General features: G+C 39.6%; 1 protein-coding gene across 1 annotated transcript in view; it reads right to left on the bottom strand.

The window, feature by feature from the left end:
• The window catches only part of pcsk5b (proprotein convertase subtilisin/kexin type 5b), a 336,889-nt gene that overhangs the window by 56,608 nt on the left and 252,442 nt on the right, over positions 1-27,839 (bottom strand). Inside the window, exons 21-22 of the mRNA XM_063068758.1 lie at positions 9,291-9,393; positions 26-162 (exon numbers count right to left, since the gene is read on the bottom strand). Coding sequence (XP_062924828.1) covers positions 26-162; positions 9,291-9,393 — 240 coding nt within the window. The remainder of the gene's footprint in view (positions 1-25; positions 163-9,290; positions 9,394-27,839) is intronic.

Raw genomic sequence — 27,839 nt, 5'->3', positions numbered from 1 at the left:
ATCTTTACAATTTCTGTTAGCTCACCTTTGTCACATGATCTGCAGTTATTAGGTTGACCTCTCCAACATTCCTTACAGGTGTGATGACACTGGTGACACTTGCCATTATATTTGAACTTACCAGGTGAGCAGATTGTAACACAAAGGCCATTGTCCAGGATCCTAATTACAAGACAAAAAAAGATCATTAAACCACAAGTGGCCATATTTCACTTTTCTGTATTAAGAGTTTCATAATATTTACAGAGCAATTGACAATCCTAAAAAGGCCAGAAACTGTGACACTGCTTGAATTTTATCAGCACACTTCTGTAATTCTTGTTCATCAGTATGTAACCACAGTAAGTGATGCTTGGGTAAAGAATTCACACTTGTTGTATTATGGTCTGAGCCCATAATCTTCTAATCTTTTAAACTCTTGAGATATTGGAGATATTCCTTATCATCCTTAAAACGATGTCATCCTGGTAACACTGAGGGCCTGGGTAGACTTTCTGCCGGAGGAGTTCTTTGTGGGTATTGATAGTGAGAAAAACTTTGAAATCTTCTTCCATCCCTATCTGTAGGTAGCCCTCAGCTGTCCACTTTGCTGAAGTGTACTCCTCCAGAAAGGGTTGCAAAAATATCCTCTATCCTGGGCAGAAGGTGTTGATCTACTTTCAGTACTGGGCTGATTGTCACCATAGATCCCGATAGATCCATTCTTCTTGGCAATTTGGACCACTGACATTGCCCATGAGCTCCATTCATCTTTGGAAAGAACTCATTTGGCCTCCATGCCATCTAGATCACTGGCTACTTTATCACGGATGGTATAAGGAAACGGATGGGTTTTGTAAAACTTGGATGTGGCGTTTTCATTTAACGCTATTTTACCTTTGATATGTTTGAGTTTTTCAAAGTCATCTTTGAACACTGCTGTGGCATCATCTAGTACCTTCCTTAATTCACTTCCAGTTGATTCTATAGCAGGGGATTTAGCATGCGAATAATGGAGGGATCTTCAATCAAGTTGTAGTTGTCTCAGTCAGTCACATCTCCACAAGGCTGACCCTCCCGTTTTTACTCCCATACAAGCCCCATGGGGCTTGTTGGTTGTTGTATTTCACTGTTACAAATGTCATTCCCACAGGAATTATCTTTTCTCCAGTATAACTTCTTAGTTGGATATCTACAGACATCAGTTCAGTATCCTTGAAATGCTGCTCAAACAGATTTTGTGGAATGACTGAAACAGCCAAGCCGGTGTCCAGTTCCATTTTAATTAATTTGCCATTCACTTCTGGTGTAAGCAATTTTGCTTTTCTATTGTTAGCTTTCACACTGTAAATCTCGAAGTTTTACCCAGTTTTGAGTCATTATCATCATTATCAGATTCTTCATCAACAGCATGCAGATTAGTGCTCTTTTTCAAACTCTAATGACTTTTTATCTTTATCTCTTTCCTGTGCAGTCCATTTATTTTTGTCTGCCTGAACATGATCTTTGTATTGTCCTATTTTGTTGCATTTTCTGCAAGTTTCATCTTTAAATCTGCAATGGTCTGGTGTATGTGAACCACTGCATCAACGATAGCACAATTTATTCAGTCAGGCCGTCTTTTGTTTCATGCTCACTTTCATTCCTGCCTGCAACTCAATTGTGTCTGCTTGCTGTTCATATTGATACACCAATTTATAAACTGCTCTTTTAAATGTAAGTTGTGTTTCAGTTAGGAGCTGTTTTTGAATGCCTTCTTGTAAGACTTCTCAAACTAAATGATCTCTCAGTGCATCAATAAGGATACCACTGAACTGACCATGCTCAAGACAATCTCTTCAGTTCAGCCACATGGTAAAATGGACTCTCCTTCCTTTTGATTCTGCTTAAGTAACCTAAAGCCTTCTTCAATTAACAATGGATTCAGTTCTAAATGTTCCTGTATTACTTCCACAATATCAGCAAAGCTCATTTCAGCTGGTTTGGTTGGAGCAGTCAAACCTCTGAGCAAATTGTATACCTTTCCACCCAATGCACTCAGCAAAACTGGTACTTGTTTCTGATTGGTTATAGCATTTGCTTTAAAATACTGATCAATTCACTCAGTATACATATCCCTAATGCAATCGAATGCGTCTATCTCTCCAATGTAGCCAGCCATTTCTGCTTGTTATTATCACCCAGTATTCAAGTTTATGAACCTATGATTTTAATCTGTTTTGTCTTTTTTTTAAACCTGATATTTCTGACCCCTTGTGAAGAAGCACATGTTATGTTGCTTTTTAAAAAACTCAAACAGTCTGCTGCGCTTCAACAGGTGGGCAGTCATTTCGGGTTTGTTTAAAACTTCCTTGATAGGTTTTGTAACTCTAAAACATAAAAACTAATTGAACAGATACATGGAGCTGAGAATGCAAGTCTAACTTTGTTTTTTACTTTAAGTGTGGCATGCACGTAAGACGCCGTGGCATGATGACATATGCCATTCACATACTTTTACATATAATCTACAAAGCCCCATGTAAACAATAAAGAATACTTAATCAAACAATATATTTTACAATATTACTCAGATATTGCTGAGATAGTAAATGCACAACAGGATCGATGAAAGACAGCACCCAACAGGGTAGACAAACAATCAGTGTGTGAAAGACCACAAACTATGCAAATAGAAAAGAAAGAAAAAAATAACAATAATAATAAAATAATGATAGTAATAATAAATAAGTAATAAATGTTGAGAACATGAGATGAAGAGTCCTTGAAAGTGAGTCCATAGATTCTGGGGACAGTTTAGCGATGAGGTGAGTGAAGTTGCATGAAATTCTTTCCTTTCGTTCGAGATCCTGATGGTTGACGGGTAATGACTGTTCCTGAACCTTGTGGTGTGGGTCCTGAGGATCGTGTACATTCCCTCTGATGGCAGCAGTGAGAGGAGAACGTGGCCTGGATGTTGGGGGAGTTGGGGGCTCCTTGACGATGGATGTTACTTTCCTGCGACAGTGCTCTGAACAGATACGCTCAGTGGAGGTGAAGGCTTTACTCATGATGGACTGGGCTGTATCCACTCCTTTTTGTAGGCTTTTACATAGAATGGCATTGGTGTTTCTATAATCAGTGATACAACCAGTTAATCATCCATTATGAAATGGTGGAACAGACACATTGGGCCGAGACTATAAATGTATTTAGAGCAAAAAACAATCTGCGAGAGGAACTCATTGCGTCACACAGCATCCGTGGGAGCAGGCAGGTTGACATTTTGTGTCACGTCTGTGCATTAAAACTGAATCTGCAGAGGAATGATGATAATTACATGGAAGTAAGAGGAATGGGTGAAACAGAGACTGGTGTTGATAAATGGAATGAGATGATGGGTCCTGATGGTCAGATGGAAATGCTTGGGTGTCCTCTATGAATGTCAAAACTGTTGGAAGCCTTTCCACACGTGAATGCAAAAATCTTCTCAAATATTGTAATTTCTCATTTTGTCAGCAGAGATTTTCCTGACTTCCGCAATGCAGCAGTAAGCAGCAAGGTATCGTATGAGGCATTTCTCAGCAGAAACAGCCAGTAAGGATTGAGAGCCAAGGTTTCTGACTGAGAGTGATCCTGACTTAAGAGTTATGTTACCAAAAGTACGTTTAACAGGTCTATGGATAATCCTGAAGGTCTTTCAATATTCGCCCTTACCTCAATATTTATCACATCAGTATGATTCTAGAAATCGCAGCACCTTAGAAACAATTTACACAACCAATCGTCGCATTCCAATCATAGCATGGATGGATACTATCATGTAGAATGAATTGTAAAGGTTGGGCACTCATTGTCATTATTTGAGATCCTCAAATTTATGATATTTTACTGGTTACACCTACTGAGGAGGAGATAGAAATATTTTGGAACATATTGCTAAGCAAAGAAGACCAGCAGCAGTTGATGTTGCAAGTCTCCCCCAAGTGCTGGGCTAGTATCATTCTGTTCTTACCATGTTTCATTTCTTTCTGCGCTTTGACACGCAAACACTCACAGACTCAGAGTCATTCCAAAAACATGCCAAGGTGAAAACTCTTAAATCATGTGCGTTTTGCAATAGTATGCTAACATTCATTTCCAATGTGCCAAGAACATCTTACAACTGTGCCAGTGAATCAGTCCGGTCCAATTCTCCCCATTTCTCTTGTTGATGCTTGCCAGCATCAGAAAGCTACAAGTACCTAGAAGTCTATGTTGGAGATTATGAGATGGCTTAATATAAGATTTTTGATGCTGAATCATTTCTTGATTCGGTTGGAAGATTAACACCATTGAATTGAGGCTGTGCATTTGACTACTAACACGTCCTGTTTTTTTTATCTAAGTGCTTTTTCTACAAATTCAGACACAAACTGAAGGTGTTGATGGTTGTGATTCCAATTGTAGCACAGTGCATAGTTCTCTGTTGACTGATTATGCCTCTGCAATTCATGACATCATTGTACAATTGCCTCCCTCTTGACTTATAGCCTGTAAGGACACATCCTCAGTCATCACTCAGAGAGGTTTCTGGGTTTTCAGGTATTATTGATGGCAGAATGATGAGTGGAAACTGCTAACTTCCCTGGCACGCATTCTGTTTCGGAAGGTGTCAAGGATGAGGTTACAGAGTACCTGGAGGAATATGACAAGATAGGCAGAACTCAGCATGGATTCCTTAAAGGAAAATCCTGCCTGACAAACCAATTACAATTTTTTGAGGAAATTACCAGTAGGCTAGACAAGGGAGATGCAGTGGATGTTGTATATTTGGATTTTCAGAAGGCCTTTGACAAGGTGCCACACATGAGGCTACTTAACAAGATAAGAGCCCATGGAATTACAGGAAAGTTACATATGTGGATAGAGCATTGGCTGATTGGCAGGAAACAGAGAGTGGGAATAAAGGGATCCTATCCTGGTTGGCTGCCGGTTACCAGTGGTGTTCCACAGGGGTCAGTGTTGGGGCCGCTTCTTTTTACATTGTACATCAACGATTTGGATTATGGAATAGATGGCTTTGTGGCTAAGTTTGCTGATGATATGAAGATAGGTGGAGGGGCTGGTAGTGCTGAGGAAACGGAGAGTCTGCAGAGAGACTTGGATAGATTGGAAGAATGGGCAGAGAAGTGGCAAATGAAATACAATGTTGGAAAGTGTATGGTTATGCACTTTGGCAGAATAAATAAACGGGCAGACTATTATTTAAATGGGGAAAGAATTCAAAGTTCTGAGATGCAATGGGACTTGGGAGTCCTCGTACAGGATTCCCTTAAGGTTAACCTCCAGGTTGAGTCGGTAGTGAAGAAGGCGAATGCAATGTTGGCATTCATTTCAAGAGGAATAGAGTATAGGAGCGGGGATGTGATGCTGAGGCTCTATAAGGCGCTGGTGAGACCTCACTTGGAGTACTGTGGGCAGTTTTGGTCTCCTTATTTAAGAAAGGATGTGCTGACGTTGGAGAGGATACAGAGAAGATTTAGTGGAATGATTCCAGGAATGAGAGGGTTAACTTATGAGGAACATTTGTCCGCTCTTGGACTGTATTCCTTGGAGTTTAGAAGTATGAAGGGAGACCTCATAGAAACATTTCGAATGTTGAAAGGCATGGACAGAGTGGATGTGGCAGAGTTATTTCCCATGGTGGGGGAGTCTAGTACGAGAGGGTATGACTTAAGGATTGAAGGACGCCCATTCAGAACAGAAATGGGAAGAAATTTTTTTAGTCAGAGGGTGGTGAATCTATGGAATTTGTTGCCACAGGCAGCGGTGGAGGCCAAGTCATTGGGTGTATTTAAGGCAGAGATTGATAGGTATCTGAGCAGCCAGCGCATCAAAGGTTACGGTGAGAAGGCAGGGGAGTGGGACTAAATAGGAGAATGGATCAGCTCATGATAAAATGGCGGAGCAGACTCGATGGGCCGAATGGCCGACTTCTGCTCCTTTGTCTTATGCTCTTATGGTTTTATGGTGTTTCAAATAGCAAGCACCACAAACTAAAGGCAACCCAATTAACTTACAAATGGGCATGAGTACAGAGGCTGAGTAAAACCTTTTCACTTGGATTGAGTTCACATTTAATTTATAAGTTTTCTTTTACAAATCTATCTTACTCAGCCTCTCTACCCATCTTCTGCAATGAATGATAGCTCTCACCACTGCCAGTTCTCAATCCAAACTACAGCGTTAATTAAACTTCCACTTCTCCTTCACCACTATGTAAACCATGTTTCTTAAGGGCCTGGTGTTACTTACAATTATACCTTGTCTTTGTTCTCTTATTTTATAGGATAGGAATCAATTCCTGACTACATTGCTAATTCATCATTTCCACCAGATTCCATACAGGTACCGTATGTCCAATATGTATTCCCTTGTCCTGAAGTCAGGAATTTCCTTTGCCCCAAACAATATCCACTTAATTTCTCATAAGTTATAATTTACTCCTAACACTTCATCTAAGACCCAGAATTCAAACACGAACTGAGACCCAATTTTCCACGTTCAATGCATCACTCTGTCATTTTTACTGTAACCAGTGTAATAACATCACTAAACATGTCTTCGTCTATTATGACTTTCAGCAGTATGAACTCAGCATTCTCTTCATGTTATCCTTATTCATATTCATAGGCACATTTTCCAAAACACAAATTCCATATCAGTCCAAATGCTAGAACACAGATTCAGATTGATTTATCTATCAAATGTACATCAAAATATACAGTGAAATGTTTAATTTGCATTAACAACCGATCCAACCTAAGGACGTGCTGGGGGCAGCCCACAAGTGTCACATCACATTCTGCGTGCCCACAATGCTCAGCAGAACACAGAACACAACAGAAGACACCAAGCAACAAAATAAAAACAGCAAAGCAAGCCCCTTTCCTCCCATCCACCCACCCACACACACGACTGTCCTCCATCCAAGGGCGCTGTGCACTTCACGAACTGGAGTACATCAAGCTCAGCACCCTTCCCGAGGACACTTAGGGACGGGCATTAAATGCTGTCCTACAGCAAAGCCGACATCCCATTGATGAACAAACAACAACTTAAAAGATGCAGCACCCAATCTTTTGCCTCCTCCCTTCCTTACATCAAAAGACCTCAGATATTCTTTTGTTGTACAATAATGATTGATTTATATTTTCAACACTATTATTTATTTCATTTAGAAATACAGCATAGTAACAGTCCCCTCCTGCCCAACAAACTTGCGCCGCCCAATTATACCCTTGACCAATTAACCTACTAACCAGTACATCTTTGGACTGTGAGAGGAAACCGGAGCACCTGGAGGAAACCCAAGTGGTCACGGGGAGAACATACACACTCCTTACAGACATGGTGGAACTCAACCTGGGTCGTTGGCACTGTAATAGCATTGCTCTAACTGCTATTGCTGTTATGATGGAAATTTCATACATTTGGAACATCAAATATACATTTTATGATCCCCTTGTAAATTATTCCATCCAATCAGAAAGGGTGGCCTTGTCGTTTAGGCAGCATACCACTTTAAGTTTCCTTCTCAGTCTGACATACTATCTCTACGAACCTCAATATAAGCTTGGGAAATAGCACATCTTCATTCTGTGAGGTCATTTAAAACCTTCCACCATCATCACTCTTATTGCTGTTTATTCATTCCTGTTCCCTACCCTATCACAAATCTTTCTTTTCATTTTTCCCTTCCCCATTCTCACCAGCTTCCCAATCTCCAAACTGCTTATAAACAGTAAAATCTTTAACAATTTACAGTTTGAATAAAAGGCCAACAATGCCAGCTATCAACTCTGTTTTCCTCCTCATAAATGCTGCCTGTTCCTTGTTTCCAGAATCAGAATCAGAAACAGCTTTATTATCAGTGGTATGTGACATGAAATTTATTAATTTAGCAGCAGCAGTTCAATGCAATACATAATATAGAAGAGAAAGAAAGAAACAGTAAATCAATTACAGTATACGTATATTGAATAGATTTTAAAAGTGCAAAAAACAGAAATACTGTATATTAAAAAAAAGTGAGATAGTGTCCAAGGGTTCAATGTCCATTTAGGAATGGGATGGCAGAGGGGAAGAAGCTTTTCCTGATTCGCTGTGTGTGTGCCTTCAGGTTTCTGTACCTCCTACCTGATGGTAACAGTGAGAAAAGGGCATGCCCTGGATGCTGGAGGTCCTTAATAATGGACGCTGCCTTTCTGGGACACCGTTCCCTAAAGATGTCCTGGGTACTTTGTAGGCTAGTACTCAAGATGGAGCTGACTAGATTTACAACCTTTGCAGCTTCTTTCAGTCCTGGGCAGTGATGCAGCCTGTCAGAATGCTTTCCACAGTACAACTATAGAAGTTTTTGAGCGTATTTGTTGACATGCCAAATCTCTCCAAACTTCTAATAAAGTATAGCCGCTGTCTTGCCTTCTTTATAACTACATTGATATGTTGGGACCAGGTTAGATCCTCAGAGATCTTGACACCCAAGAAATTGAAGCTGCTCACTCTCTCCACTCCTTATCCCTCTATGAGGATTGGTATGTGTTCCTTCATCTTACCCTTCCTGAAGTCCACAATCAGCACTTTCATTTTATTGACATTGAGTGCCAGGTTGTTGCTGTGGCACCACTCCACTAGTTGGAGTATCTCACTCCTGTACGCCCTCTCGTTGCCACCTGAGAGTCTACCAACAATGGTTGTATCATCAGCAAATGTTTAGATGGTATTTGAGCTATGCCTAGCCACACAGTCCTGTGTATATAGAGAGTAGAGCAGAGGGCTAAGCACACACTCCTGAGGTGTGCCAGTGTTGATCGTCAGCGAGAAGGATATGTTATCACCAATCTGCACAGATTGTGGTCTTTCGGTTAGGAATTCGAGTATCCAACTGCAGAGCGAGCTACAGAGACCCAGGTTCTGCAACTTCTCAACCAGGATTGTGGGAATGATGGTATTATGTGCTGAGCTACAGTCGATGAACAGCATCCTGGCATGGGTGTTTGTGCTCTCCGGGTGTTCTAAAGCCATGTGATGAGCCATTAAGATTGCATCTGCCATTGACCTATTGTGGCAATAGGCAAATTGCAATGGATCCAGGTCCTTGCTGCGGCAGGAGTTCAGTCTAGTCATGACCGACGTCTCAACGCATTTCATCTCTGTCGATGTGAGTGCTACCAGGCAATAGAAATTCCATTTGTAATTTCTGAGTTGTTTTGCATTGGAATTGGCTGCAGCAGGGTAACCCCCAAATAAAATGCATTGAAACAAGGGGGAGTGTCAAAAGGACTCACCTTGGAAAAGGACAGCTAATACACTCATCTTTGCTTGGGCCAGAGCACTTATCACAACTGGGATGACAGTTGTAGCAATTTCCTGCATCATCAGTATATTGACCTAGAAGAATAATAAAAAAGAGATGAAGCAAAATATGAGAACATCACACACAACCTGATAATATTTGGGTATGTTTATTCTTTCAAATCTTAAGCTTTTGTATTGCTAACACAGCATGAAACTTGATTCTTAGCACATATTAATTTATGATAAAGCTATGATGCAAATAATATTTTAGAATTAATTATACTCTAAATGTTGGAACTTCAGATAAAATAACTAATGCCATAACAAAAATCTACAAAAAGTTGTGGCAATGAGAAAAGTAATGCATTATGAAGGTTGAGAGAGAGAGTAAATAGCTCTTCTGATGTTTGAACACTTCATGAACTGCACTGAACTCTAATTGTTCTCGTTGTGTGACTCAAAAATTACGTAAGTGTAATCTTGTTTAAGTTAGTGTTCCTTAGCTTATTGATAGCATTTTCATCTCTTTCATTGGAACTAATCCAAAAGGTAATCTGCTGGATCTAAAGCAGTAAAAAAAGTTGCTTCATTTGCTGCCAGGTGGTGTAAAGCATCAAAATTTTAAAAAAGCTGATAAAATGAAATATAAAAATGGAAAGTACTGCAACATTTAACAGGTCAGTCCACATCATGCTGGCCCATTGAGTATTTCACAGTAATTTCTGCAATATAAAGGGGGAGCAATGCTGACTGGATGTTGACTGAATGTAAGTTTAAGAAAAAAAAACAGATCTTTGTTACTCTAACATTCTATTCATGCCAATTCATACCGGTGTTTTTTCCCTTTATGTATAGAAACTCTTGATTTACACATTATAAACTACAGCACATTAATATTAAGCATAATGGATGTTTTGCAGACAATCAGTGTCCCACTTCTAGCAATCATTATATGGATTTGCTTTGGAAGGGGGAACAGGAGCAGAGTTAATGGTTGAAGTCCAAGGTCCTTTGTCGAACAAATGGTCCTAATGAAGGGTCTCAAGCTCGAGACATTAATTTTGTTTTCTTTTCAGCGGTGCTGCCTGACCTACTGAGATGTGTAGAATTTTCAGTTTTTACTTCAGATTTCCAGTATTTGCAGTGTTTCTTGTTTTTTTTTGTGATTTTTTTACTTGCATTGCTTCATGCTAAATATTATCATACATCTATCAAGTCATTGTTTCTAATTAAATAAAATTTGTGCGTGAGGCCAATAATAACATATATATGCAGAGCCTTTAGTTTGCAACAAAACCCACGAGACTCCACTGATGTAAAAGAAGAATATATGTCTATGCCAAAAAGGAAATGTTAGCAATCTTTTTACATACACTTCTTCAGAGGTAGGATTTAAAATAATATATGCTATTAATTATGAAATCATCCACTGCGTATTAGAAATATACTGATCTTATCAATCGCAGCATAAAGAAAATGATTGCGGAAACACAGACACAAGTGAAATAAGCACCTATTTCCTTGTTCTTTTGCACCATTCTTTGGTTTCTTTTCGTGGTTTCTCATCTAGTAGTGGTGGAGCCCAAGGCTGAAGAGCCAAGTACACACATTTCCTGCAATCTCTCCCACTCACAGTAAATGTAAAATTAATAAAGGCTGTTAACTACACCAGGGAAAGGAGGTTTTCTGGCTTTCTTCCCCCTATTTATGACCTTTTTCAGATAATGACCATTAAGAATTATATCTTATGATACATGTATGTCTCACACACTCAGACACAGACCATATGCACTGATTTCCTTTGTCCAAAAAAAGAACAATTCAGGCATACAGTCAAGACATTTTATATAACAATTAATTTAAGTAATGTAATAATTGACAACTAAGGCATAAAACAACTGTTAAGACTGGTGGAAAGCTTCAAAGTTAAAAGGTACTAGCAAGATAGACATACAAATGTGTAAACACAAGAGATTTTGCAGATGCAAGCAATCTAGAGAAAAACACAAAATAGTGGAGGAACTCAGCAAGTCAGGCAGCATCTATGGAAATATATAAAGAGTCAACATTTTGGGCTGAGACCCTTCTTCAGGGTCTTTCATTCAAACAAATGTGAAACGTTGATTTCAAGTTATGAATTGTTCTCTCAGAGGAAATGTCCAATTCCTGCAACAATCCAACATTATAATAAATAAATATTATATTTATTATAATGAAGTCGTTGAACTGTTCTTGAACATTCTTGAACTGTTTTGATTTATAGACTGGACAACTGGAAAACAATTGAAAATATTTACTCCGAATTCTAATACTTAACTACCTGATGATCATTAATGATTTAGATGACAACTATATTTATATGTTGGAATTGGGGCTACTTCTACACAAGAGAAGTAAAATAAAACAGATGTCATATTCCAAATAATCAGCTTTTCATTATGCTGATTCCACTGTTTCTAGTTAGATTGCTCCATTAGTAGGAAGCACCGTCCTGACTCAAAATCATTACTGAGCCAACAAAAGGATGGTTCCTCTATTCAATTAAACTCTAACTATATGTCATACATTTAGGGCCAAAGAGAGCTTCTTGTGTCAGTCTATCATGATACCCAGCACCTTTAGAAAAGCACGTATAAAGCTAAAATTTTGCATAAGATAATTCTCAAAGATTTCTGATTTCCATATTAGTGTCTAAGTGCTTGCAGGATCCCAATAATAACTCACTAGAAAACATGATATGGGGAACAATATACACCGATTGCCATCTCGGGCTAATACCACAATGAGATTTGGTGCACGTGTTATGTTTAAACAGATGTTGGAAGAAAATGCAAGGAGTCTGTTTTTTCCCAACTCCATGCACAGAAACTGCAAGTTAAAACGTCCTCTGGAAAATTATCAGAGCATTCGTACATAGCAATCTTTTGAAAATTTCCAACTAAAATAAAAGCATTTTAATAAGACTGAAAACATCAGTCTTTAAATAAAAATGGGGAAACTGCTTCATCAGTGTATGCTCTCAAATTACTTTTCAATCTAATTTTATAAAATAAATATATAACAATTAAAAACAATGTTCTCTGCTTGTGGATATACAAAGAATATTATTGCTTCATTTGGAGTGCAGGCTAATAAGCAACAAGTGTACAAAGTTCCTTGCACTCATTTCAAAGTTAGAATGTACGCAGTAGAGAATCATGAAAATGTGCTGTACAGCTTTTGAGAGGAAAATATGTCAAAAACCATAAAGCTGGCCTTTGCCAAAAATATCTGTTAATTTGCCATATTTGAACAATCAGAATGAGAATCAGATTTACTATCGCTGCATATGGCACGAAATTTGTTGTTTTGAGGCAGCAATACACAGCAATACATAATAATTTTTAAACTATAAATTATTGTAAGAAAAACATATATAAATTTAAATTAAGTAAGTAGCGCAAAAAGAGAGCGAAAAAAGTGAGGTAGCACCACCTTTACAGACCAAATCTCCTCAGACTTCTAATGATACCTAGCTGCTGTCATGCCTTCTTAGTAATTGCATCAATATGTTGGACCTAGGATAGATCTTCAGAGATATTGACACCCTGGAACTGGAAGCTGCTGATCCCTTGATGAGGACTAGTGTGTGTTCTCCTGACTTCTCCTTCCTGAGGTTCACAACCAACTCCTTGGTCTTACTGACGTCGTGTGGAAGGTTGTTGTTGTCACACCACCCAACCAACTGATCTATCTTACTCCTCTATATCTCATCACCATCTGAAATTCTGCCAACAGTAGTTGTGTCATTGGCAAATTTATAGATGGTGTTAATAGGTGGAGAGAGAATAGAGCAGTGGCTAAACACACGTCCTTGAGATACATCAGTGTTGATTGTCAGCAAGGAGGTGTTATTTCCAATCAGCACTGTCTATGGTCTCCCAGTGAGGAAGTCAAGGATCCAGTTGCAACAGGAGGTTCAGAGACCCAGGTTTTGGAGCTTGTTGATTAGAACTGAGGGTACAATTGTGTTGAATGTTGAGCTGCAATCAATAAATGCCAACCTGACGTAAGTATTGCTACTGTACAAGTAATCCATGGCCACGTGGAGAGCCAGTCAGGTTGCACCTACTGCAGACTCATTGCGGCAATATGAAAATTGCAGCAGTTGAAGGACTTTGCTTAGGTAGGTGTTAATGCTGGTCATGACCAACCTGTCAAGGCACTTCATCACAGTAGATGTGAGTGCAACTGAGTGATATGTTTGAGGCAGCTCACCCTACTCTTCTTCAGCACTGCTATGATTGTTGCAGTTTTGAAGCAGATGGGAATCTCTGAATGCAACAGTGAGAGATTGAAGATGTCCTTGAACACTCCCACTAGTTGGTTGTCACACATTTTCAATGTCCTTCCAATCACATCATCAGGGCCTGATGCGTTGCAAGGGTTCACCCTTTTGAAGGACATTCTGATGTCAGCCTCCAAGACAGAGATCACGGGGTCACCAGATGCTGCAGGATTCACATGGGTGCTATTCTATTCTCCCTTAAATCAACAAAATGTTAACCCTTATACTTTCTTATTCACATTACAAATAAATCTATGTGATTATAATGAGCTAAAGAAAGCACCTAGTAATAAATAATTATTATTATTATATCCATTAATATATTTCAATAGTTTGCACTTTTATGGGTATTTATCTTTTTGGGGTAGTAATTGATATAAGACCAGTGGAAAGGGCAGCATTTCTGCATTTGGAGGTTGATATAAACCTAATAGAGATGAATTTGTTTAATCTTTCATATTATTTACCCATACATTCTTTCCTTGAATGGATATTTCTAAATATAACATAGAAGTTAAATTTCTTTCATTGTTTTTGTTCTTTCTATCTCCTGTTCTTTCTAGCACCTGATATTATCTTTCATTCCTACTGTTGTGCCATCTCTGTATTTTGTTGCAACTCTTGGCGATGACAACATAGAAACATAGAAAACCGACAGCACAATACAGGCCCTTCAGCCCACAAAGCTGTGCCAAGCATGTCCTTACCTTAGAAATTACCTAGGGTTACCCATAGCCCTCCATTTTTCTAACCTTCTAAATTAAGTTGATGAGGTCATTGTGACTAGATTATGTGATTTGGGAGAAAAATATTAAAATAACAATAAAAATATTATTTTTGTAAATTTTCAAAACATTTTGATAAGGTATAACAAAATAGAGTAATATCAGGTGGTTAAATAGGTCACAAGTACCAGAAGTGATAGCTAGATGGCAGGCTATAAATTTAAAAAGACTTGGGGAGGGGTTATGAATTGAAGTTCAAAAGCAAAGTCCCACATGGAGCAGTGCTGAAACCAATGCTCATACAATTCACATTAACTATTTAGACACCATGATCAATAACACAATGGCCAAGTCTTGCCAGTAAATTGCCTGGTAAAAATATGCACATTTGGAACAACAGCATATGGACATCCAGATGTGGAAGCCTGAAACTTGTGGGCATACTCTACCAAGTGAATCTTTTAGCAATTGGCTACTGTTCACTTTCCCAAGAATAGCAAAGTGGTCGGAGGGCATGTCTGAGAAGATGTGCTGAAGGAAAATAAGTGGGTGCATATTTGTCAAATGGGCTGAAAGACCTCCTTTATCTTAAGGAAATATTTTTAAAAACTCACACCCTCCCCTCAGCCACCCTGACAAGATACTTAAAGATGTTATAGTTTTCAATTAAATGATTTCACACTTTTAAATGTTGCAGCTGATCACTCATACCCCATAAGACAACCTCTAGTATCTCCAGATACTAATCTTAAAAACCTCTTCTGAATTGCTCCTAATTTATTAGCAATCTCCCACTTAATGTCAATAAAACCAAGGAGATGACCATTGACGACAGGATGAGGAAACTGGAGGCCCATGAGTCAGTCCTCATCAGGGGGGACCACAGGCAGAGAGGGTCAGCAACTGTAAATTCTTTGGCGTTATCATTTCAGAGGATCTGTTCTGGGTCCATTACAAGGAAAGTATGGCAGCGCCTCTACTTTCCTAGAAGTTTGCAAAAAATCAGCATGTAATTTAAACAGTGGAAAGGATACTGGCTGGTTGTGTTACAACCTGGTATGGAATCAACAATGCCCTTGAATGGAGAAGTCCACAAAAAGTCACGGATACAGCCCACTCCATCACAGATAAGCCCTCTCCGCCATATGAGCACATCTACAAGAAGCATCATTCATTATCAAGGACGCCCATCATCCAAGACTTGCTCTCTTCTCACTGCTCTCATCAGACAGGAGATACAGAAGCCTCAGGACCCACACCACCAGATTCAGGAACAGTTATTACCCCTTGCCCATCAGGCTCATGAACTGGAAGGGATAACTTCACTCAACCTCATTCACCCCACAACATATGGGCTCATTTTCAAGGACTTTTCATCTCATATTTTCAATAATTATGATGTTTCTTTTTTTTCTTTTTATATTTGCACAGTTTGTTGTGTTCTGCACATCTGTTGGGTTGTCCTTCATGTAGTGTGTGGCTTTTCGCTGAGTTTATATTTGTATTTACTGGGAGTGCTCACAAGAAAATAGATCTCTGGGTAGTAGTGGTACCACAGTAGTGTAGCAGTCAGTGTGAACCTAGTACAGCTTGGGGCAATAATCCTGGCGTCCTCTCCAAGGAATTTGTATGGTCTCCCTGTGGAGTGTGTGGGTTTTCTCCAGGTGCTCTGGTTTCTTCCTACAGTCAAAGGTTAGTAGGTTAATTGGTCATTGTATTGTCCTGTGATTAGGCTAGGGTTAAATCGGGGCTTGCTGGCCTGTGCAGGTTGAAGGCCCAGAAGGGCCTATTATGCGCTGCATCTCTGAATAAAAATAAAAATAAATGTGGTTACATATATGTACTTTGATAATAAATTTACTTTGAGCTTTAAGGAGTTTAATACTATAACACAGTGCTCCAAATTTCATCTCACCAATGCACTGAAGTGCTGAAGTAAGACTTGTGCTTGTGTTTATTTTCCCTAGCAATGACCAACAGCATTCTGCTATTGTTCTACAATCTGTCCCTCATTGTACCCTCGTACTAGTCATCTGGCACAAGGACATCCATGGATCCATACTCTTCAGAGTTGTGCAGTCTCTCACTGCTGGAAAAATGTTTGCTTTTTTCATTTTCCTGCCTTAATGGTTAATTTCACATTCCCTACTTTATACTCCATTTGCTAAACCATTTAAGATCCCATTTGAAGCATCCTTAAGCCCATTTTTAAATTAATTTTTAATTCAATTTTTTGTCATCAGCAAATTGCAAAGTTTGGCACCTCCATCTATGTAAGCTGCAGAAAGTTCAGCCCCCTGCACTGATCTAAGTGGCACACAATCAGAAGTTGATCAATTTTTGTCTAGTGTTTGTTTTCTTTTGGCCAAGCTATCTTCTGATAAATTTCAATGTGTTACTTCCTACATAATGAGCCTATTTTTTCTGCAATAACTTTTGAAGTGGCTCCTTATCAAATACTATGTTATGAAAATCTCAGTGTATCCATATCTCCACAGCACCATACTTCACAGACTACTCGATTATCTTGAATTTGTTTGTGTGAACAGGCATAGTGATTTTACAAGCAGGTTTTAGCATTCTCCCCATGACAAACGTGAAATTTACTGGACTGGAATGTCCTGCTATCTTACTCCCTATTGCATAAAGTAATACGGAACCCGTAAATCTGGGGAATTTTGGAAATACATCAACTACATCACTGTTCACTTCCCTTTAAGACACCAGGTTAACATAGATTTGTCCGTTCACAACTTCAATCACTCAGTAACAAGGCCTTGGTAGCTGTCATTTATCCAAGTTTCTCCCTTATTCCGAAAGAGTAGTGAGAATGTTTTGTTTTGTTCCAGAGAAAGTGTTTGAGCTGAATAATATTGACACATTTAAAGAGAAGGACAGCAAGTATTTAACAAAAAAAAATGGAGAAATGAGAAATTGCTGTGCTTTTTGGTATCTAAAGAAATGGCTTGTGGAAAATGGAACTGAAATTACTATGCAAGTTGTCTTGTCTAAAGATGCTCAATCATATCTCTGTTTACAAGAGGAAAATAGAAGATTTGAAAACTAGAGATCTTCCTCTCCATATGTACCTCTGTTCTTTATTTTATTGTGTGAATAGAATGACTGAATTTAGTAACTCTAATGAAAACTATTATACTACATGCTTCATTTTACTGTGCCATAAAGTAGTTTACGATTTGGGATAAATTACGTTGGATGCATCAAACAGATTAAAAAGATAATATACAAATGGCGTTGATCATTAATTCAGTAGGAAGTTTCATAAAGTTACATCCAATAATGTAAATAAATATACAACTATTCAGGTCAGCTAGCATAAAAACAAGTCACATGGAATGTTAATGGAAGTGACAGATGTCATAAATATGTAAAACAGACCAAAATCAAAACATTGTTTCGAGCAATAAGCAATCAAACATTATTTGAATTTTGACAATAAACCTTGAATAAATTGTTTTCCCCCTCAAACCAAAGAATAAATTAATTCTATAAAACAATTATGCAGCATTTACAAGCTTTCATGTTTTATTTACCAAGAACTGTAAGATGCAGAATCAAATACAATCATCAAAAAGGTGGCTATTGAGTTGAATAAGACTTCTACAGAAGCTTCTACACCTAAAATGTAACTCCCCATAAAAAGTCAAGTCCAATAATTGTACCATATTCACTGAGAATGATTGTCAAACTAAAGAGCTAACATGACATTATAATTGTACATTAACAAGTGAAACCAATGAATAATGTCAATGAATAAAGTATTTAAATGCATTATTACTTAAAATAAAGTCAGAGTCCATTGTTAATAGCATGGATATTTGTAACATGATATTTAAGAAATGAGGGAGAAAATAGACCAGTTTAACACATTGTTAATAGTGGGAAAGGGAAACTGTGTTTGACAAATTCATTAGAGATTTTCTGTAGTTATGTTAAAATAAGGACAACACAAATGAAGTGGTGCTTTGGGTTTTAACAAGGCTTTTGATAAGGAGCCACACATATGGTTATTGAACAAAATTAGAGCAGAGGTTATTGAGGATAATATTCTGGTACAGATTGGGGATTAGTTAATGTACACACTTTAAAACAACAGGAAAAAGTGTGCTATATTTAAGAGAGAAGGGTGTTACAAGCAACTACTGTAGGGATTGGTGATGGTGTGGCCATTCACGATTTACAACAGTTTCTGAGATTAGGGAATCAAATGTGATATATCCACATCTTCTGATGATATAAAACTGGCCAGATGTATATAATGTGAAGAGGATAAGAATGATTTCAGGGGGAAGATGTGTGAAGGGGCATGGATATGACAGATGTTTATGGAACGATAAGAAATCCCCCTTAATAGGAAAAAAAAAGTTGGTCTGTTATAGGAGGAGAGATTCAAAAGGTTGGGTCAATACTCCTTAGAATTTAGGATAACAATAGATAATCTTTTCAAACTTCTAATGTGGCTTACAAGGATATACTCCCTTGTAGTATGTACAGTATGTACATTAACTAATCCCCAAACTGCACCTCTGTATTATCCTCATGGCCATGCTCCGATTTTGTTCAATAGCCACGTGTGTGGCTGCTTTTCAAAAGCCTTGTTAAAACCCAAAGTACCACTTCTATTGTATTGTTCTTATCTAATGTGTTAAACACAACTTCAGAAAGTCGCAAAAAAATTCGACAAACAGTTCACTTTCCCCAAATTTATCTTGCATTAAACTGGCTTATAGTCCATTTTCTCCCTCCTTATTTCTTCAATATTATATATTACAAATATCAGTGCTAATAACAATAGACCCTGAGTTTATTTTAAATAACGATGCATTTAAATTGCATTACAGTGGATTCCAGTTAATAAGTAGCTGCTTATTTGGGACAATTCTTCAGAACAAAAACTAATCCCTTGATTTATTTGGGACACTATGCCATTCATTTGGGACTGGAGACTATTGCTAAACAGTTTCTAACTAGTGTCAGTCGCGTGAACTAGTGTGGCCATTAGACATTACACCCTGCTTAGAGTGAACCTTTTAAAATATTATCAGTTGGGGCATGTGTTTGTGTTCAAAAAGCAGTGCTTTTTGTCACTGATAGTTGGTGAGAAAATACCAGCAAGAAAATTTAGCTTTTTTTCCCCCCCACTGTAATTTCAAGCATTCAGGCTTGGAGATGTCAGTAAGATCTGAGAGTGAAAATGAAACGATTTCATTATTTCAACAAGTTAGTTACTTGGAAGAATTTGAAAGTATCGACAGCCATCTTGCATATTACAAGTAAAACGGAGATTCAGAGAATGCAATCATCGAAAGCATTGTATGAAGGTAGCCTATTGTCTGAACTAAATTTGTTCATTTATAATCAATCAAAAGAACAGCACGGTGTTTTGGTTGTCTGTCATATCTGACAATGATGGTGAAACTAATGTGGGAGAGTTTTTATAAGTAAAAGAGCCATTGCACTGGGACAGCTCCATTCTCTTGTCCTCTGAAGTCCAGGTCCAGTGTACAAGTAGTGATCACAAACTGAGTTCCTCCTTGGTTGCAGCGGACAATCATGATTTCTTCTGTGCCTTATCACGCCCTTCCTTCTCCATGAAGCATGACAGAACCACCGTCCTGGCTGCTGGATCTCACTGCTGATCTCATCCGCAAAGTCTGCTGAAGCTGACTTCACATGCTAGGACAGGCAGGGAGCCCAATGGGTGTTCTCACCTGGTTTAGCCGCCTGTCAAAGCGGTGTACCAGGGTGTAGCCTTTGTTGCATTCAAATAGCTTCTTAGAGTCACAGGTGAGAGAGAGCTAGCGTCTGGGGATCAAAGGTGAGTGAGCTACCCCAGAATGGATATGACAAGCTCCTTTATCTGAGGTAAAGTGGCTCCCTAGTCATGCCATACATGGCAGATTACACTGGAAGAACTCCCCTGTGGACAACTCTCAGAAATACACAATTTTATAGTACTGTAGTAGTATTAGTAGAGTTCTAATTTGTTCTGTATTTCATTTAAAGACACAATTTGTTACTCAGTTAAATATAGTTTGTCTTTTTTTTTATACCTTTTTAAATTATTTTCATGAAACTTCAGCTAAGTGGGGCAGCTGCTTAATCGGGGCAAAATGTACTGGCCCTGATGTGTTCCAATTAACAGGATTCCACTGTATTTCACACTTCACAGCCCCCACAGAGATCTAATGCAAAAACTCACCTCTAGGAATGCTCCTTTTGTATGAATTTAGTTTATTTTTTTTTATTTTTGCCACCAGTATTCCTCATTTTGTTTCAAGCCTAAAGGTGCGTAAGGAGTAATATTGTTGGCAAAAGGATTTTAACAATTGCATCCAACTAAATTTTGGTAGAAAGTAGGAAAAGCGAAGTTGATTAGAATCCTGATCACTGACTTTTGCCAATGATTCCAAATGGGAATAATGCAAGATAATGTTCTCGAGCAGATAGAGATGCAAATTTACTAACTGCTTGTGGAAAAGAATGCCACTGCTGAAAATGATCCATAAATTGTTGAAATCTCTGTTGACTCTGGAAATCTATGGCTTAGTTGAATGATGGAGTACTGTTCCCTGAGTGCACATTGAGACCATTGGAACAAAGCAATGGACAGGATAGTGAGAATGAACGGGAAACTGCAAAATAACATCATGTAAAGTATACAAAGTCTAATAAGCTACAGAAAGTTGTAAAATTTGTCAGCCCCATCTTGTAGTATTTGTAGTATCCAACACATCTTCAAGGAGCAATGTGTCAGAAAGGCAGCATCTGTTATTAAGGACCCCCATCACCCAGGACATGCTCTCTTCTCATTGTTACCATCAGGAAGGAGGAACAGAATTCTGAAGGCACAGACTCAGTGACTCCAGAACAGCTGCTTCCCCTCTGCCATCCGATTCCTAACTGGACATTGAATCTACGAATATTACCTCACTTTGTTCTAAACATTATTTCTGGTTTTGCACTATTTTTAACTACTTAATATACATATATACTCACTGTAATTGATATACTTATTTATTTCTATATTATCATGTATAACACTGGACTGCTGACGTTAAGTTGACAAATTTCATAAACAAATGCTGGTGATATTAAACCTGATTCTGATTCTAAAAAATGGTTTGAAGAATTACAAATTTAAGAATTGTTCTCAGAAACAAAATCATCATCATAAAAAAATACTGCAGCTGGCAAGTACACAAATATTCAAGGTCACTTACCAGTTCCAGTACAGTTTTGGACATAAGATGAATAACCTTAAAAGTGCCTTGTGAGTCAAGTATTTGTTTATGTGTTAAACCATCATGTTGGTTCTTGATTAGGGATCAAGGTTGCATATAACTCTGCATATTTTAATAACTATTCTGGATTAGTTTGATACAAAATGCCTGTAGGCATATTTTTTGCTTTTTTGAAAAACATACTGCGGAAAATATTCATCAAGTTCATTCCTTGCTGGAGGGTAATTACAATTTAATGTTTAAAACAATCAGCATTTTGGAAGCTGTACTACAGCCAATAAATAACTTGGTTTATGTTCATAGGCATTAACATTCGCTCTCAGATTAAAGGACTTTAGTGTTACCAGAAGAGATGCTCAGACTATGGAATTGGTTCTTCATAAAATGCTCAGATACACATAAATTAACCCAGGGTATGTTGAGGACAATAAACAATCTATTGGAGGAACTCAGTGGCTCAAGCAACATCTGAAGAGAGAAAGGAATTGTTGATGTTTTGGGTCAAAACCTAGCATTGGGAGTCAGACTGGGAGGGATGATAGCCAGTATAAAGAGGAAGTGACGCAACAAGGTGGACTGAAAAGGAATGAAGGACGATAAGCAGGGAGTAGAGGGGGAGCTATAGATATGGGTTTATTGGAAATAACTTAAATTTAACAAATCATTCAGATTACAGTAAATAGTGCAATTTCTTTTTAGTTACCAATTAATTTGTTTATTTTGTTGTTAATACTAAAGGAATCCTTAGTCAGAAAACAAAGAGAATATTTTTTTTTTGAGTACTGGATAACACAATTCCAGAATGCCTTAACAAATTAGGAAAAATATATAATTATATGTAAAACTGAGAGTGCATTAGATGTCATGAGAAACAACAAGTTCATTGATTAGCATTTTGGTTGTGATTTATAGTATGTGGTGTTAAACTATAATATTCAGAAGATGGTTACAGAACTGAAAATCACTAGTCTTAGCTATCCACATTAGTACACAATCTGGTCTTGTGATAGAAACATAGAAACATAGAAAATAGGTGCAGGAGTAGGCCATTCGGCCCTTCGAGCCTGCACCGCCATTTATTATGATCATGGCTAATCATCCAACTCAGAACCCCGCCCCAGCCTTCCCTCCATACCCCCTGACCCCCGTAACCACAAGGGCCATATCTAACTCCCTCTTAAACATAGCCAATGAACTGGCCTCAACAGTTTCCTGTGGCAGAGAATTCCACAGATTCACCACTCTCTGTGTGAAGAAGTTTTTCCTAATCTCGGTCCTAAAAGGCTTCCCCTCTATCCTCAAAGTGTGACCCCTCGTTCTGGACTTCCCCAACATTGGGAACAATCTTCCTGCATCCAGCCTCTCCAATCCCTTTAGGATCTTATACGTTTCAATCAGATCCCCCCTCAATCTTCTAAATTCCAACGAGTACAAGCCCAGTTCATCCAGTCTTTCTTCATATGAAAGTCCTGCCATCCCAGGAATCAATCTGGTGAACCTTCTTTGTACTCCCTCTATGGCAAAGATGTCTTTCCTCAGATTAGGGGACCAAAACTGCACACAATACTCCAGGTGTGGTCTCACCAAGGCCTTGTACAACTGCAGTAGTACCTCCCTGCTCCTGTACTCGAATCCTCTCGCTATAAATGCCAGCATACCATTCGCCTTTTTCACCGCCTGCTGTACCTGCATGCCCACTTTCAATGACTGGTGTATAATGACACCCAGGTCTCGTTGCACCTCCCCTTTTCCTAATTGGCCACCATTCAGATAATAATCTGTTTTCCTATTTTTGCCACCAAAGTGGATAACTTCACATTTATCCACATTAAATTGCATCTGCCATGAGTTTGCCCACTCACCCAACCTATCCAAGTCACCCTGCATCCTCTTAGCATCCTCCTCACTGCTAACACTGCCACCCAGCTTCGTGTCATCCGCAAACTTGGAGATGCTGCATTTAATTCCCTCATCCAAGTCATTAATATATATTGTAAACAACTGCGGTCCCAGCACTGAGCCTTGCGGTACCCCACTAGTCACCGCCTGCCATTCTGAAAAGGTCCCGTTTATTCCCACTCTTTGCTTCCTGTCTGCTAACCAATTCTCCACCCACACCAATACCTTACCCCCAATACCGTGTGCTTTAAGTTTGCACACTAATCTCCTGTGTGGGACCTTGTCAAAAGCCTTTTGAAAATCCAAATATACCACATCCACTGGTTCTCCCCTATCCACTCTACTAGTTACATCCTCAAAAAATTCTATGAGATTCGTCAGACATGATTTTCCTTTCACAAATCCATGCTGACTTTGTCCGATCATTTCACCGCTTTCCAAATGTGCTGTTATCACATCCTTGATAACTGATTCCAGCAGTTTCCCCACCACCGACGTTAGGCTACCCGGTCTATAATTCCCCGGTTTCTCTCTCCCTCCTTTTTTAAAAAGTGGGGTTACATTAGCCACCCTCCAATCCTCAGGAACTAGTCCAGAATCTAACGAGTTTTGAAAAATTATCACTAATGCATCCACTATTTCTTGGGCTACTTCCTTAAGCACTCTAGGATGCAGACCATCTGGCCCTGGGGATTTATCTGCCTTCAATCCCTTCAATTTACCTAACACCACTTCCCTACTAACATGTATTTCGCTCAGTTCCTCCATCTCACTGGACCCTCTGTCCCTTACTATTTCTGGAAGATTATTTATGTCCTCCTTAGTGAAGACAGAACCAAAGTAATTATTCAATTGGTCTGCCATGTCCTTGCTCCCCATAATCAATTCACCTGTTTCTGTCTGAAGGGGACCTACATTTGTCTTTACCAGTCTTTTCCTTTTTACATATCTATAAAAGCTTTTACAGTCCGTTTTTATGTTCCCCGCCAGTTTTCTCTCATAATCTTTTTTCCCCTTCCTAATTAAGCCCTTTGTCCTCCTCTGCTGAACTCTGAATTTCTCCCAGTCCTCAGGTGAGCCACTTTCTCTGGCTAATTTGTATGCTACTTCTTTGGAATTAATACTATCCCTAATTTCTCTTGTCAGCCACGGGTGCACTACCTTCCTTGATTTATTCTTTTGCCAAACTGGGATGAACAATTGTTGTAGTTCATCCATGCAACCTTTAAATGCTTGCCATTGCATATCCACCGTCAATCCTTTAAGTGTCATTTGCCAGTCTATCTTAGCTAATTCACGTCTCATACCTTCAAAGTTACCCCTCTTTAAGTTCAGAAACTTTGTTTCTGAATTAACTATCTCACTCTCCATCTTAATGAAGAATTCCACCATATTATGGTCACTCTTACCCAAGGGGCCTCTCACGACAAGATCGCTAATTAACCCTTCCTCATTGCTCAAAACCCAGTCCAGAATAGCCTGCTCTCTAGTTGGTTCCTCGACATGTTGGTTCAAAAAACCATCCCGCATACATTCCAAGAAATCCTCTTCCTCAGCACCTTTACCAATTTGGTTCACCCAGTCTACATGTAGATTGAAGTCACCCATTATAACTGCTGTTCCTTTATTGCACACATTTCTAATTTCCTGTTTAATACCATCTCCGACCTCACTACTATTGTTAGGTGGCCTGTACACAACTCCCACCAGTGTCTTCTGCCCCTTAGTGTTACGCAGCTCTACCCATATCAATTCCACATCTTCCCGGCTTATGTCCTTCCTTTCTATTGCGTTAATCTCTTCTTTAACCAGCAACGCCACCCCACCTCCCCTTCCTTCATGTCTATCCCTCCTGAATATTGAATATCCCTGAACGTTGAGCTCCCATCCCTGGTCACCCTGGAGCCATGTCTCTGTGATCCCAAATATATCATAATCATTAATAACAATCTGCACTTTCAATTCATCCACCTTATTACGAATGCTCCTTGCATTGACACATAAAGCCTTCAGGCGCTCTTTTACAACTCTCTTAGCCCTTATACAATTATGTTGAAAAGTGGCCCTTTTTAATGCTTGCCCTGGATTTGTCGGCCTGCCACTTTTACTTTTCTCCTTTGTACTTTTTGCTTCTACACTCACTTTACACCCCTCTGTCTCTCTGCACTGGTTCCCATCCCTCTGTTGTGAACTAACCTCCTCACGCCTAGCCTCTTTAATTTGATTCCCACCCCCCAACCATTCTAGTTTAAAGTCACCTCAGTAGCCCCCGCTAATCTCCCTGCCAGGATATTGGTCTCCCTAGGATTCAAGTGTAACCCGTCCTTTTTGTACAGGTCACGCCTGCACCAAAAGAGGTCCCAATGATCCAAAAACTTGAATCCCTGTCCCCTGCTCCAATCCCTCAGCCACGCATTTATCCTCCACCTCATCGCATTCCTACTCTCACTGTCGCGTGGCACAGGCAGTAATCCCGAGATTACTACCTTTGCGGTCCTTTTTCTCAACTTCCTTCCTAGCTCCCTATATTCTCCTTTCAGGACTTCATCCCTTTTCCTACCTATGTCATTGGTACCTATATGTACCACGACCTCTGGCTCCTCACCCTCCCACTTCAGGATATCTTGGACACGATCAGAAATATCCCGGACTCTGGCACCAGGGAGGCAAACTACCATCCGGGTCTCTGGACTGCGTCCACAGAATCGCCTAACTGACCCCCTTACTATCGAGTCCCCTATCACAACTGCCCTCCTCTTCCATGCCCTACCCTTCTGAGCTACAGGGCCAGACTCTGTGCCGGAGGCACGGCCACTGTTGCTTCCCCCGGGTAAGCTATCCCCCCCAACAGTACTCAAACAGGAGTACCTGATGTTAAGGGGCACAGCCACCGGGGTACTCCCCATCACCTGACTTTTCCCCTTCCCCCTCCTAACCGTGACCCACTCGTCTGCCTCCCGTGGCCCCGGCGTGACCACCTGCCTTCCACTCCTCTCTATCACCTCCTCGCTCTCCCTGACCAGACGAAGGTCATCGAGCTGCAGCTCCAGTTCCATAACGCGGTCCCTTAGGAGCTGCATCTCGATGCACTTGGTGCAGATGTAGACGTCCGGGAGGCTTGGAGACTCCAGGGCCTCCCACATCCGACACCGAGAGCAGCAAACTGCCCTCACAGTCATAATGCCCCTCTCCTCAAATAGCAACAGAAAATGAATGTCAAACCTTCCTCGCCTCGCCCGCTTCCGCCTAAGCCCGGTGAGCCGAAGCCCTTAAGCCTTCACTCTGCTCCCGGCTCACTCCGCCGCCCGCAAACTACGCTGCCCGCTCTATGAGGCTTTGTTCCTTTTAAATCTGCCACGCTGCACTGCCCGACGTCACACGCCTGCGCAGTCCCGCCTCTCAGAAAGCCGTTGGAGAAAAAAAATATATAGTAATAATATAAAAATATATAGTGATAATATATAGTAATCCTTGTTTAATTACACTTCAGATTGCAAATGGAATTCATGCGCAATATTGTTAACTGAAATACACCTAAAGCTGATTTTCAAGTTACCCAGTTAAGGTCAAATACAAATAAGCTTTAAAATCTTCCTGTAAAGGTATTATATCACTATTAAAATACACATTACTTAAAATTTCCAGAACGTGAATTCATAATGTCAATTTTTATTTTATAATATACATAGCTTTATTCTGTCATATGACCAGCGTTATCCTGGAAAAAACATTTCTTGGTTTAAGTACAAGCTATGATGCTCAGTTGAAGTCCTGAAATGCTGTAATTCCTAATGTAAAAGTAGAAGAATTTTCCAGGGTTTTGGGACAATGATCATGAAAGGCCAGTGGGCAGGATGGAAATATGTCTCTACCAAAGGAGGTGCAAGGCCTCTGCTAGCCTGTAGGTCACCCTGGGGCAAGGTGTAGCACCTGCTTAGCCACCCAATCAAGGTGATGTGAAGCTACAGGAGCGAGTGGTGGATGGTCATGTGAGCAGCTGGTGCATCTATCATAAATCCTAGTTATGTGACTACTGACAACAGGCAGACAATCTCTGAAGAGTATAGATAATAGCTGGGGTCACCTGTCTTGTAAAGACACTGCCCAGAAGGTGGCATTGGCAAACCACTTCTGCGGAAAAACTTGCCAAGAACAATCATGATCAGGAGGAGAAGATGGCGCCGCGACGGCAGCACGCACGGCCTCCCCAGTGATGAATATCTGTAATCTGTCAAGTAGGGGACCGTGTATGATTCTGATTTGATGAAGACGGACTTGAGAGTACGGAGGAACATCTGGAAAATTTCTGAAATGCCCACTTCG

The sequence above is a fragment of the Mobula hypostoma genome, chromosome 16 (genome assembly GCF_963921235.1).
Source record: "Mobula hypostoma chromosome 16, sMobHyp1.1, whole genome shotgun sequence".
In the NCBI taxonomy this organism is placed as follows: Eukaryota; Metazoa; Chordata; class Chondrichthyes; order Myliobatiformes; family Myliobatidae; genus Mobula; species Mobula hypostoma.
This window is presented reverse-complemented; position numbering and strand designations above follow the sequence as displayed.